General features: G+C 37.9%; 1 protein-coding gene across 3 annotated transcripts in view; it reads right to left on the bottom strand.

The window, feature by feature from the left end:
* Positions 1-14448, bottom strand: part of SHQ1 (SHQ1, H/ACA ribonucleoprotein assembly factor) — a 45768-nt gene that overhangs the window by 31087 nt on the left and 233 nt on the right. For 2 of the 3 annotated variants that reach the window (XM_065075357.1, XM_065075358.1), the window contains exons 2-7: positions 13385-13568; positions 12337-12401; positions 11342-11464; positions 10403-10554; positions 8628-8740; positions 6572-6699 (exon numbers count right to left, since the gene is read on the bottom strand). In XM_065075357.1, the coding sequence (XP_064931429.1) occupies positions 6572-6699; positions 8628-8740; positions 10403-10554; positions 11342-11464; positions 12337-12401; positions 13385-13568 (765 nt within the window). Of the gene's footprint in view, positions 1-6571; positions 6700-8627; positions 8741-10402; positions 10555-11341; positions 11465-12336; positions 12402-13384; positions 13569-14161; positions 14187-14448 lie in introns of those variants that run through there. The other variant, XM_005501932.3, reaches the window with a different exon arrangement.

The following is a 14448-nucleotide window of genomic DNA, read 5'->3' as shown; positions in this document are numbered from 1 at the left end:
TTAGTTTCTGAAGAACATAACATAAAAGCACTTTGTAAGCTGCTACAGTAGGGTGGGTTTAAAGAGGTATCACAACACGGTGTTTACAGTTAGAAGGTCCAATTGGAAAGAAAAAAGGCATTTCCACTTCCAGCTAACTTCCAGTAGAATACCCTCTCATGGAGTACAACACCATTTACTATAAAATCTATGCACGTGGCACTTTCACCCTCAGGAGCAGCTCAAAAGAGGAGATGAAACTGAAGCTAAAGAAGGAAAAGAAGTTCTGAAAAGCAAACCACCAAAAGTTTGCTAGCAAAGACTACAACAGCAGATCAGATTCATAAAGCTTGAAATCACTTTTGATGACTACAGTAATAAAGAAGTTTGTTACAAAGAAGCTAATCAATTCCTTCAAAGCATCTGAGAATCTATCACAGGTAGAATACCTGCTCTGATAGACACAAATCAGTTAAGACAGCACTCTCACATTTCTAGGCCCCCTCAACATGCTTGCTACCATTAGCTGTCAAGTTGTACCCATAGTTTCCTTCAAAAACTGAATACATTCAGTACTGGATCCACTACTGAGAATCCACTCTTCTTAATCAGCAACTACAACTTGAACCAACTTTTTAAAGTCTTACTAAAAAGTATTTATTAGATTCCCTAAAATCTGCATTCTAGAGGAACACGTATATGTGAACCACACGTCCCTTCTAAGCAGAAAGCAAAGAAACTCCTAGGGAATTTCATCAAACATATGGGATAACGTTTTCTTCCTCTAAAATCCAAACTCTTTGAAGCATCATAACATAGACAACTGGCCAATGAACACAGAAAATGCAAGTCTGCTAAACAGCAAACAAGAGGTAAGACTAGACAGTTCCCAAAGGGAAACAAGATGTAATGAACAAGATGTTCATTACCTCACTGCAAAGTGCCAGGTGTTCTAAATAAAATTTCTCTCTCTGGAGAAAATACTTCAATTTTGCAAATAAATATCTATGCTTTCCTTAATGTTTCTGAACAATAAATTATCCAGGCCTGAAACTCATTATGAATATGTCAAAACTGCCACGTACTTTGTTTTCCTAATTCAAAAATACAAGTACATAGTATAAGATTAACAGAACAAGAACTGTAATTACACTTTCTGCTATATTAAGCCTGTATTTTGTACACTTGTGTTACCAATGTTTTATTAACAATACCTGTACAATTACTATTAATCTAATGTAAAGCAGCATCTGCTGCTACTTATCAAGTACTAAATTTGCAAGTTTTCAGTTTGATTTTTAAAATGTTTTGTACATTTTCAGTGCCAAAATCACACTGCTTCTAGCCACAGTATAAGTGTGTATTAATATATCCATGTCTAAAGGAATCAGGCAAACTAATCTCACATACAAAGTAAGTGTCAGACAATACTACAGAGATTGCCCTTGCATTTTAATAATCTCCTTATTTTAAACTAGCGATTCTTCATGTTAAAAATCAAGATACTTCAAATCGCTCTTCAGTACCTGATTTTCAATGAAGCACAGTTTAGTCTCAAAAGGGGAAGATGAGGTCTGACAGCTACAGGGTGCTTTGTTACAGTCTTACTGATATTTCACACTGCCGATTGCATCGCTTCAGTCAAGCCTGTGTAAGATCTAGAGATATAGACTACTGTGACACTTATTGTTCTAAATGTGTTAGGAGTACTCAGATAAAACGTGCTATCTAGACAGATAGCTGATGTAGTGGTCAGACTCAGAGAACCGGGGCAGTACGGGTCAGAAGGGACCTCTGAGAATCAGCTGCTCTGGCCTTCTGGTGGAAGCAGAGCCTTAGGTTCTGGTCCTGCCAAACCAAGTCTTGAAGGAAAGCTGTCTTGAAGGAAAATAACTCTGATCCTTGGGTTTTGTTGATGTTTTCAGTTTTTGTTGTTGTTGTCTTTTAGTTGGTTTGTTGTTTTTTTTTTTTTTTTAATGTTAACTAAAATACTATGCTACAATATTACATTTCTTAAATGTGTATTTCTGTCCCTGTGAGTTAAGGAATCAGCAACACCAGATAAAGGACAAGATTAGTCAGTAGAGAGTAAATTCATCAGGAATTAGAAAGAGAGAATGGTCACTGGTAACTGTGCTAGGTTACCATAAACAAAATAAATTGTCCCTTGAGCATATAAACGTTACATTAAATGCATATATCAGCATACGTCTTTGAAGATTATTGTGTTGCCTAAAAAGGAGTTTTTGCAGATGTGCAATTTTAAATAGAATTAAAATGGACTTTTAATTGAGTTGAATGTGTTACAAAATACAAAACGTTTCATCTGGAATGTGTAGAAGCAAGGCTCTCGTGTGAACTCCAGCAGCAGCAGAAAGCACGCTTTCCAAAAGTGTTACTCCCTCATGGGACAGGCTGTGTAATGAGTCAGGCTTTGCAGAGTATTACTTGACTTGCATTAGACATTGTAAGCATGAACAAAATCTGGGCCTCGCAGCTTTAGAGATGTCCAGTCCAAAAATGCTATTTTGCTGCAAACGTGATGGTGAAAACTGCTCTCTACTTCTTTGGGTTCCTCAGCCATACTGCAAAGGCAATAATCTCAGCTGCCTGGGGGCTAACAAGCTTAGGGGGAAATAAACAAAAAACCACAAAGGGCAATAAGAGAACCATTGCAACACACACAGTAAAACGTAAAAAAGGACAAAAGACAGACAAGACACTTAGGACAATAAAAGAAATTTTAAAAAGACAAAATACACACACCAGACAAACAAGCTGGAGAAAAAGTAAAAAGGCTATATAAAAATAGATTCAAGGTAAGGACAGAAGAGAGCTGAAAACTTTAAATGTTTGTGAGAAGAGCTGATCCAAAAAGAAAAAAAACCTCAGGACAAGTAAGAAATCTGGATAATCTTAATGTTATGCCCCTTTCCACAAGCAATAAAAAGAAACTGCATGAAGGTGCCAACCCCTCCTTCCTTTATGCCCTTAAAAGGGTTCAAAAGTAAACAGCGGACATCTGTATCTGTTTTTTATTAAAAAAAGAAGTTTGACCTCACACCTACCTGCAGGTAGGTAATAAGACATTCAAAAAACCTCATGATGTGAAAACAGAAGAGAGAATAACCAGGGATGGAAGAGCAGTAATCAAGCAAACAAAACCTTCAGTTAATTGTAGTGCCATTAATTAATAAATAAATAAATAAATAAATAAAATCTGTATTTCTAGTTATTCCTTGTAGTCAAAGCCATGATAAAGACAAAAGTAAACCAGTTTTTCATTCCAAGAAACCAATGAAGATAAAAACATCAATATAAATCAGCAAAAGGAAGAAACAAAAAAATAATTCTCTTGGTTCAGTGTTGCTGAATAAGAAAATATACTTTTAAAGAACCTGCTAATTTTTATTTCACTTTCCCCCACTAAATTCACTTTTCCATATAGTAACTTGAGGAGTCAGTTCCCAGTGACACTCCTGATTCCACAGACACTGTGTAGGTGGGAACTGTCCTAATGGCAGCAAAAACAGATCCCAAAATACAGGGACTATAAAGGTACCAGGTGCCAAATTCTAGTGCCAATACCTCAATACCATGATAGCCTGTAATCTGCCATCAATGTTAACATTCCCATTCCAACCTCCTTGTCTTCCCAAACAGTAATTTACTTTCAATGAACACCCCTCTAAAAAGACACACCATTTAATGTCTGAGGGCAGCAGACTTCCTCAGTATAAGATGCTGCACATCTGACAGCATGTGATTTCCATCATTCCTCTGCTTCTATGTTCTTGGGTAACGGCTTTGGACAGTGCATGTTTAATCAAGAACATAATGTTCATGCAGGACAGACAAATGTTTTCTGCAAGCTGGCCATGGCAGTACACCTACTACAAATTGTACATGTTTTACGCACCTCAATATTTGAGGTCTCCTTAAAAGCTGTATGCTTGGAAGTCCTCATCACAGAAAATTACCTTATTTTAGATGCTTTCCTTAACACAAGACATGAATTTAGAACTCAGGACAAGTAAGAAATCTGGATAATCTTAATGTTATGCCCCTTTCCACAAGCAATAAAAAGAAACTGCATGAAGGTGCCAACCCCTCCTTCCTTTATGCCCTTAAAAGGGTTCAAAAGTAAACAGCGGACATCTGTATCTGTTTTTTATTAAAAAAAGAAGTTTGACCTCACACCTACCTGCAGGGCAACATGTGCATGCACAGGCTCAAACACTCACCTCGCATCACTTCATAAAACACCTTAGACCATACTGCAATATGTATCACGTTTGTGCCCCTAGAGCTTCCATGCTTGAGTACCCTTTTGCTTTTCAGAGCGAAGCACCAGTGACAGTCTCCTCATCCTTCCAGCTGCATAGCTCACCTTGGCTTAATGCAGTCAGACTTCTCCCCAGCTCTAGCGGAAATAACGTAAAATTTCTCGAGTAGTACAGAAAGCCCTTCAGTTAGCACAGTCTTTGCTTCATTTACGTGCCTTTTCTATGTCACTTCCACTTACTAAGCATGCGCACTTGAATACATATCCATGCAGATATGCAGTCAAATTGCATTCAGCTTGTAAGAACTCCTGAACGTGTAACTCAGATCACCCAGACCATCCCTTTGACAAAGCATAAAACCAACACAAAGCCACATGGAACTCATCCTATTGATGATCAGATTCCAGGTCCAACAGCCTGGACCCACCTCCTGCCCTTTCCTATTTCCCTTCATCAGAGACCTTCAAGTGGAACCTGTACTCCCTCTCATGGTGGCTTCTTTCACCACAACTCACTCAGGTTTAGGAACCCAACAGTTTCAGATCCTCAGGCACTTTTGTCAATGAAACAGCAGTAACAATGTTATGAAAACTGAGGTCTTTGAGGGAAAAGGTGGGTAACTACTCCTACATCTATACAGTCCTAAAATTACATTCAGCCCTTCAAAGGCAACCACGAGGCTGATGCGGCCCCTGGTGAAACTGAGTTTTACACCCCTGGTTTAAGGAGAATACAATCCTTTATATAGCCCCATTTTCTGCACAACTGTCATGAGCAGGCTTGCCAGGCTTTCGAGTAGTTTGTCTGTTGTGGTTGCCTCTAGAACCCAGCAACATACATCCGTGTTTTTCATCAGAATCTCAATTTGAAGCAAAAATATACTTTATCAATAAAATCATCCAGCAGCTCTAAATTTTCATAATATTTTTCATTATATTCCTTAACCCAGGCAAACATTATAGCAGTGTTTCGTTTACTAAGGAGTGAACAGATAAAAACAAACAAAAGAACCCCTCATTATTCTATTTTCAAGCCTCTTGTACCTTTGTCCAATGCTTTTTAAATCAAATGCTTATGATGGGTATAATTAACAATTTCTGGCTTCAGAGGCTGAAAAGAGACCAGTAATGAAGATCAGATTACATTCACAGTAAAATACACAACATTTACGCAAATTCTATTGTTGTTCTCCTGTAGAAAATATGAAAGCGCAGGTATTATTAGTGCATTAATATTTGTTAAGAACCTCTGGTGAAGGGATTATCATTATCTACTTTAGTAATATTGGATTTTCATACTACATAGGAAATGAAAAAAAGGACAATAAAAGAATAAGCATAATAGTAACTCGTAATGCTCTGTGCAGTCACTGTCTACAGAAAGGTAAACTCAGTTATCTGTTAACTGTTCTGTTACAAGGTCACCTACTAAACCTGAAAGCATCCCTTTTAGTTTCTATATGGACACAAAGATTTTCCTTCCAAAAAGGTCTCCAAGACCCATAAAACAGCAGTAGAGTAATAAATGCCATGAACTTCTGTCATACTGTGTAAATAAAGCATCCTACAGAGGACATGTTACCAGACAGAAGGGCTGACATTAGCACAATCTTCCACAGCTCATTCTTGGGAAATTTGCTGCAAACTATCTGAACCATATTTGGTAGTGGGCACAAAAAACAGCTTTGACTATTTTTTCCATTGAAAACACAACTAGGAGAGGGAGAAAAAAAAAATTCTTGAAAAAAAAAATGAGAAAAAGAGTGAATAAGCACCAGAAAGACAGTATTCATTTTCTAGCTACCACAATCACTACACAAAGATAGGTTTGATTTGATTTCAGATGCCATGACTTACTGACACTGGAAGCTATGGAAGCTACTTTGAAATCTTAAAAGATTACTGCACACCCTTAGAAGGGAACTTTTTCTTCATAGATATCTGAAATTCTAGAATGGCCTTTAAGAACAGTTAACTCCAAAATACGTAATGCAGATGAAAAAGAGAGTACACACTACACGATTAACAGGTAAAAGCTTAAGATGAAATAACCACTTTATAACAAACATATTGTCAACTGCTCCACACACAACTGTCTCAAAGATCTCAGTACTTAACTGTCCCTCCGAGAAAAAAAATTCTTTGAGGACAGGAGAAGTAATAGAATACTCCTCTAAGAACAGTTAAAGACAGAAAACTGTAGGGTAAAACCATACTTCTTCCTTTAAGAACAATAACGTAGAACATAACGTGGTATTACAGCAATTATCATTCAAGCTACAGATGTGTACGTATATATGTTCTCACCAAATGTACGAGTGTCATGTTCTTGATGACATTCTCCCTTCAAGTCTATCATTTTTTTATGAGCATCAACCCACCATGGTTTGTACTTCAAAATCTGCAGAATAGCTTCATCTTCAAAAAAATCAGCTCTAGAAAAAAAAAAAAAAGGTCATATGTTATTTATGTCAATGTATAGTGTATGTGGGTATACTTTACTGCATATATAGAATACACTTGATTTAGCTCCAGGCTATCTTCCATACATCATAAATACAACAAACCTGACTGCTATCTGTTCTTTGACTTAAAACCAGAAAATAATAGTAATTATTAAAAGTATAAGCACTATCTCCTAGTACCCCTTCCTTACTTCCTCCACCTTTCCTGAGCCACCCAGAAGCCCAGAAAAATGAAGAGTTGCAGCATGACATGAAGGTGAACAAACCTGACTTGTTCTGCAGTAATCTAAGGGAAAACATTCTGAAGAGAAGACTTCTCAGAGAATGTTGCTGGCAGCAAACTTGATTTTACTGGGAAGCTGTCCCACTTTAAAACTGCATATACTTTGGGGAGGAAGGGTGTGCAGCAGAAGGGCAAAGTAGGGACAGGGACTGACTTTTAGGTAACCCGTAGCAAGGTAGAAAAAGAACTGTACATGAATTCTGGAAGAGAGATGACCTCAGCACAAAGCCACTGTGGTGAAAATCTCAATACAGTAACTCTGGGACAATTTATACTAAATGATTAAAGTTCTAAGCCTCCTCTTATCATTTAAGCTTATTCTTCAAGCCAAACAACAGTACAAATACTGAGCACTGTAAAAAAAAAAAAGCAGGAAAGTTTTTAATACCTTCTTAATCATCATACAAAACCTGCCCAGTCTACTGAACACAGAATGTAACTTGCTTTACCCTTGCGCTGACAGATTTTTTGATGCCTATCTTCAGTGTCTTTATAAAGTAACTTAGATATCAGCCAGTGTGCATTTTTCTCAAAGGCAACAAAATACTTCTGTGGGCCACTGTTTCTCCCTGGGCTGTCCTTCTCATTAGGGTACACAGGAAACCGATTTCTGTTGAAGAAAGGTTGGTATCTGTTCTGAAGCCTCCAAAACACAGCCATTAAACTAAATGGTTGTAGCTCATCTACCAGGCTAGAATACAGGTTCTAAGATGCAAACTTGCAATTACTATAATCTGCATCACATTATAGTTTAGGAACTGCTTCACTTCTAGTGAAATGTACTTCCAAGTGAGGTTTCAAGAAAACTTTGCTATGTGCTACACAAAGACATGCAACTGCCTCTGGGACACCTGGCTCAGCAAAAATTCCAAGTTTGCAAAGAAAATGGGTTAAGCCTACCTTTCCTGACAAAACACACCACAAATACTAGTTCTCCACCAAAACCATTTTGCAGGAATTACTATATTAATAGATCTCATAGTTTCAATTCAGTTTACTTATCTGGAAGTTTTTGAACCTAACTTGACCTGAAATACCCCAACTTGAAAGGCATGCAGACTCATTTCCACCTTCAATACGTGAGATGAAGGACAAAGAGACACAAAGTCTTGGTTTGGAACTTTTTTCCTCATTCTGCCGTAAAAAAGGTTCCATGTGATGAAGGCAAAGAACAAAGTGGCCTCTAGAAAACCTTCATAACTTAAACTCAGATTTACTTCCTCATAGCCCAGGATTGATCAGTAATCCTTGTTTCACAAGAAAAAAAACAAAGTTCTGACATCTACAAGCCAAAACGCTGGCAGGGACTGGCTATTCAGCTGCTGGAGAAGCAAGCTACGAAAAAACATTCCGCAACAGTTCAGAGCAGGTCCTGCTTGACTACAGACTTAAGCAGTAATTAAACAGTAGAGTAATCCCAAAACAGATAAGCAATGTCTTGCGTCAGTGTCATACTTAAGAAGATCCTCTAAGGCTTGATGTGATGAGACAAAGAAACAAACAAAGCTATTATTTTTTAAAGTGATCTTAAACCCAATTATTTATGAAAAGAAAAAGTGAATATATTTCAAATGAGGTACTTTTACTTGACCAGGTGAAGTAAATCAATACTCACAGGTAATGATCAGGGTCAAACTTAGCAGCCTCAGCTGCCAAGCGTTTCCTCCTACGTTCACCTACAGGAGTTTGGTCTGGATCCTTGATGTCAATAACATCACTGAGTTCATCCTGCAAATGGAACAAAAACAGTAAGACCAAGCCACAGGTACGATAAGCAAGATGCATTCAGTAACAGTTTAGGAAAGATGCTTATCAGTATTCCATTGAAATCCCTAGATGCACTTCAACCTCCCTTTCAAATCCTGCAAATTCAGGCTCCATTGTGCAAATAAAACATCAGCATTCCAAGGAAATTCAATTATTTGAAGCTCCTTAGATTTCACGGTATTATGAAGCATGTTCAGGCCATTTTATCATAAGGCAGGTGGGTTATTTTGCGTTACGATAAAATTTGCAATGTTTAACAAAAGCACGCAACCACAAAGATAAAAGTCATAGATACTGTTCTTGTGACTTTTGAGAATACTCTCGCACTCTGAAGTGGTCAGACATTAATTAATGGGCAATTGCAGTGCCCTATTAAGCATCATTAGGTAGTGGCACATTAATGCTGATAGGAAACGCACTTCTTTACAAATTTCGTGGTAATAAGCCAGCATATATATCCTAACAGAATGTAAATACTTTCTCCATAAATAGCAATCCTGCTCCAAACCCAGAAAATGCTAAACTTCATACATTTATGAGTTACAGAATTACATAATTAAATTGCTTTAAACTTAACTGCTTAGAGTAAGAACACTACCAAAAAAATCAGGTTATCATCCACTATTTTAATAAAATCTCTGTATACTATGAATATTACTATACTACCTGGCATGCTACAGGTTGTACATTAGCTTCAATCTATTCATGAATTAAAGAAATTGCTGAATGCTCAAGAGCAAAGTAACTGCATTTTAAAGCTCCTATCCTATCAATTAATCCAAAAAAGCAAATTTCAGTGCATCAGCATAACTCTAGTAAATCCCCCAGATTCCAGGTGGGCAGACACCTTGAAGAATGCACACTTCGAAAGTTATTGTCCTGTGAGAAAATCAAGTATAAAATAACAAGTAAAAAGAGAAAATTGCCATTGAATTTCACAATGAAAAGAAATTTGATGCAGTGGTGATAACAGGACTTATCAATTAGCCAGGTTTATTTTGGGTTTTTGGGGGTTTCTTTGTTGTTGTTGGGTATTTTTTGTTTTCAATTTAGTAATTTCTTTGTCATTTAAAAATAAATTAAAATTTATGGCACCTGAAGTATACTGTATACGGATGTTAAATATGTTTGAAGTCAGAATAAAAGAAAGTACCAAATATACAGCAAAAGCGTTAACAGCAGACTGTTAAAAGCCGGTAGACTGTTTGAATCTTGACAGAACTACTCAGCTGGTAAGTGGCCTACCCCACACAGGCCTTTCGCTCTGCCCTCCACAGGCCAGTTGAGCCCCGCTGGTGACAGCAGCCCACAGCCAGACACCATTTTTACCAAGGACCCCACTCAGCCCCTTCCTCTAACACCAAAATTTTCACAGAAACAGACCAGCCTGTTGACTTTGTTACACAATTAATTCAGTCTTGATCACCCCCTACTTCTGCACGAACAAGGGTTTGTCCATACTACCACACGCAAAAAGCAGAATATTCTCAGTTACAGAATGGGATAACGGAGAAGAATGGTTACCCAATGGTCCCCTCCTGACTACAGAATGAGCCAGGAACCCTACCTAATCAGAAAGTTACCCAGAACTTTTACGATAGGAAAAGATGAAAATGCATCTACCTGCAGCCGCTGGAACACCCCTGAGCGCAAATTCCCAAACCCATAACGGTACTGCAGTGGTAGAGTGTTTTCTGCACTTTCTTTGTAAGGAATCTGCTCTATTTCCCAGTCGAACTCTTCTTCCTCCTCCTCAGACAACTCAGCAGAGGAAGCTATATATATATAGTATGGTCAGAGAAAGAAAATTATTACATAGAAAATACATACGCGTTAACAGAAAGGCAAACAATGGTAACACAATAAACCTCTCTCATTTTACTACATCTTTTAAGAAATCTTATACGAGGCTGGGTCACAGGGGCAGATGCTTACATCAGCAATCCATAGTTCCTGCTCCAAACTCTCCAACTTTTAAAAATGAAGAGCAGGAACACAAAAGTTATTTAGTTACTTAAAGACTGAATTAATTGTTCCACTGATTTCAACAAGACCAGAATTTGTCGCTAAGAGAATCCTGACAGGAGCAAAGTGATGTTATCAAAAATTTAAGATGGGTATTAAAAATTAAACGCAGATAGTCAAACCTTCTTGTCTGTTACATACTGATGTTAAGCAAGTCATCCACTAGACCCTGGGCTTTTAATTAGCTTCTACTATTTCAGCTAAAAGTCCAGTTGTGCGAGCTTGTAGAAAGCAGAAGACTCAAATGTGTCTGTATTATACAGCCACTAGAGGGGTACAAAGATCTACAAAGGATTAGCATACGTTAAGCGCATTATGGAAAAATGTAAATGTAACTAAGCCTTTAAGACAACACGTGTATTACCTACAGCACATGTATTTTTATACCTAACCATACTCTCAGATTCATTCACACACTTCTTGTACTTTGGATTAGACAATAATAGAAACGCTATTTTTCTCCATATATCACTCTTTATGTCTATAAGTATTTCATTATGTACCTATATCACAAGTTTGAGATTTTTTTTGTCTTACCTATCTCTTCTACTAAAGGTTTTGCTGATCTTGATTTCTTTGGTGCTAAAAGAGATGTCAGCATGTCCAGTCCCTCAAAATATTGGCCAGGAATCTCCTTAGGTAACTGAATTGTAAAAGTTCCTTAAAATAAAAGTCAGAATACAGTTATTGCATTAAAACATCCAAGATAAAAAGAAAAAAAGTGCATTTTTCCTCTAATGAAAAAGGCTCATAGAACACATGCAGGTAGTATTTTATTATGCATCGGTCTCTGTGCATATTTTTAACCTTACTTCACAACTTTCACAAAAATAAAAAAATTTAACAATAAAGCATGAAAGAGAACATTTAACTAGTTCTGGTCTCTTGATTCACATTGTTTGAACACAAACCAACAGGACACAAGCTTTATTTTTTTTTTAATCATTCTACCAATCAAGCAATAAACAGAATATCATAGAAAACTCCATTATTGTCTTAAGCCAAGCATGTAATAAAGGCTTAGGAAGCATCAAATTATAGGTTTTATTGCTAGGCTTTTTTTAATTAATACATTAATTCCAGAAGGTACATATTTTATTCCAGAAATACCTTCCACTTCAAGGTGTGGAGAAAGTCTAACGTCTTCTCTCTGAAGACGTAGCTAAGAGACTGCCTCAGGATTACCTCACTTCTACTCAGCACTACCTGACTTCTTCGCAGATTTACTGGCCTAATGATGTTGGTACAACAACATGCCTAGTCCCCACAGGCTCTGAAGGAGACTTGTACATAATTTTTTCATTATTAGGACAGTCCTGAACACATCCTTTGTGCTTAACAAAGGATTTATTGTACTTATTTAGGCCAAAGCAAGATTTTTTTATACTACATAACTTATTGGAAAGTTTACCTTTATTTACAGTATCATATACTTCACTTAAATTCTAGGCAATTCCAGTGTAGCAACATATAAATTATTGGAGAGATAGTAGCATTTTAATGACATCTACACTAAGAACATTAACTAATACCTTTGTCTGTATCATAACATGCTTTTTCTCTGCCATCTTCTACAATTCTTCCAGGAAGTGTCAATCTGCAGGCAAAAAATGAGATGTCTCACTGAACGCCTAACTACTTGTGCAACTTACCATCTCAGCCCATAAAAATGAAAGACACAGTCCAAAAGAAGTACAAAGGACCTAATTACACGACTACTATTGATACTAAGGGAAGTCACGCAGTTAAATCCCAACGTACTTCAAATATCTTTTTCTCTAACTATTGGTACAAGACAACAGCAACTGAGATAAGAGAAAACTTGCAACTCCTCATTTTGCAGCTTGGACAAGGTCACAGCCACCACAGAAATGATACCCTTGGCACTACGTGCAACATTTGGAAGATTCTGCAATTTAAAAACTCAGCGCTAACTCACAGTGACAGGAATTCTTGTACTAATATTCCAAATAACTAATTCACAGCATTCAACCAGTCCAGTAAAATCCCTTGTGGTTTACTAATGTATAATAGGGGAAGAATGTCCAACAATATAAGGAAGGTGAATAGTTTGTCAGCTCTTACATGCCAAAGGTCTCTTAACACTTTCATACTGAGATTGCTTCTTGTTCCTTTCCTACAGCACAGTGGGGAACTTGCTATCTAGAGAAAAGATACACCTGGAGCCTCATTTCTTACCACACAGGGTCACGCAACTTTTCTTCCCTTATGTTATTATGAGTGCATCAAAATCTACTCTTCACCAAATACACTGTATCTGGCTCTCAACAGCAACTTCCATAAATTCGGAGAATTGTCTTGCCATTTTATAATTAAAAATCTATCATAAAGTAAACTTGGAAAAATATTCCTTTAAACTCCCTTTAATGTGATTTAATGCCTAAAAACAATGAGGCCAGATCCATAAAAAAAAAAATTGAAAAAAATGGGCTGTCTGCAATCTACAATGTAAGAGTTACAGATGAGGAGTGTTCTGAAGAGACTAAAATAAAGATCATTCCCTACTGGGTTTTATTTATTTTATGAAGTTAAATTTCTTTAAATCTTTCCACTACTTGCCTGAGAAAGTATGGCTTAGCATAAAATTTAAAATCTTCCCCTTCAAAATACACATCAAACTCTGAAGCTCTGGCATAAGGTACTTTGATTATTATTGTAAGAAAATCCAGATCCTGGGTCAGCTCAAAAGCTGGAGTTATCATGACGGAATCCAGCAGGAACAGCAACCACTGGCTGTGTGGCCCTATCAAAAAAGGAAAACAAGAAAATATTATTGTGGTTCCCAACTTATGACAGAAAATAGTTGTCTATTCAAAATTCTGTAAGAACAACATTCTCACAAAATTATCTTCCACATGCCAAAGAAGATACAGATACAACTCATTCCCAGGCTGAGCAGCTGTTGTATGTTTATTGAGTTGTATCTAGATAGGGAACACCTGGCCTGAAAAACACTTGCAAGCCAACGTACATTTCTATGGATCTTCTTATCTATTTAAACACCACACACTAACAACACAGGATAAGAGGTAACAAAAATCCACCAGCTCATTTAGACCCTTGAAGGATGACAGGCCAGCCTGCATTTTTATTTTCCTGAATCAGAGCTTTGTAACATGTAAGAGCAGCCCCAAAGCTCCCGCTCGGAGCTTCTCAGCACTGCTGCACGTTTAGGCCCCGACACTAATTAACAGCCCCAAACTGATCTGGAGGTTCCTGGACAAACCTCGGCCTGGGGACCGCTGACATCCATCCCATAGAAATGCAATAGCCCAGACCCAACCTAAAAAACAGGTATCCCAAAAATGAAGCTTCCTTGAAAAGGCCGCCACGCACCACCACAAACAGCTAGCAGAACTAGTAAGTTTCTGTTGCAGCACGGGGCTGGCAGGAAAAGGAACGAACGCTTCGCTTTCCCTCAAAGGCACCACAGCAAAACATGATTTCCCTCCGCTGCTCGTTACCCTGGGCCAAAGCCCGACCTCCAGGCCGTACCGGGGGCACACTAGGCAGCCCCGGCCGCACCCCTGACGACCGGGGGCCGCGGTGCGGGAAAGGCCGAGCCGGGCTCCCCCAGCAGAGCCGCACCACGGCCAAGGGCCGCAAAACGCCACTACCCCTCC

The sequence above is a fragment of the Columba livia genome, chromosome 10 (assembly GCF_036013475.1).
Source record: "Columba livia isolate bColLiv1 breed racing homer chromosome 10, bColLiv1.pat.W.v2, whole genome shotgun sequence".
NCBI classification, from domain to species: domain Eukaryota; kingdom Metazoa; phylum Chordata; class Aves; order Columbiformes; family Columbidae; genus Columba; species Columba livia.
This window is presented reverse-complemented; position numbering and strand designations above follow the sequence as displayed.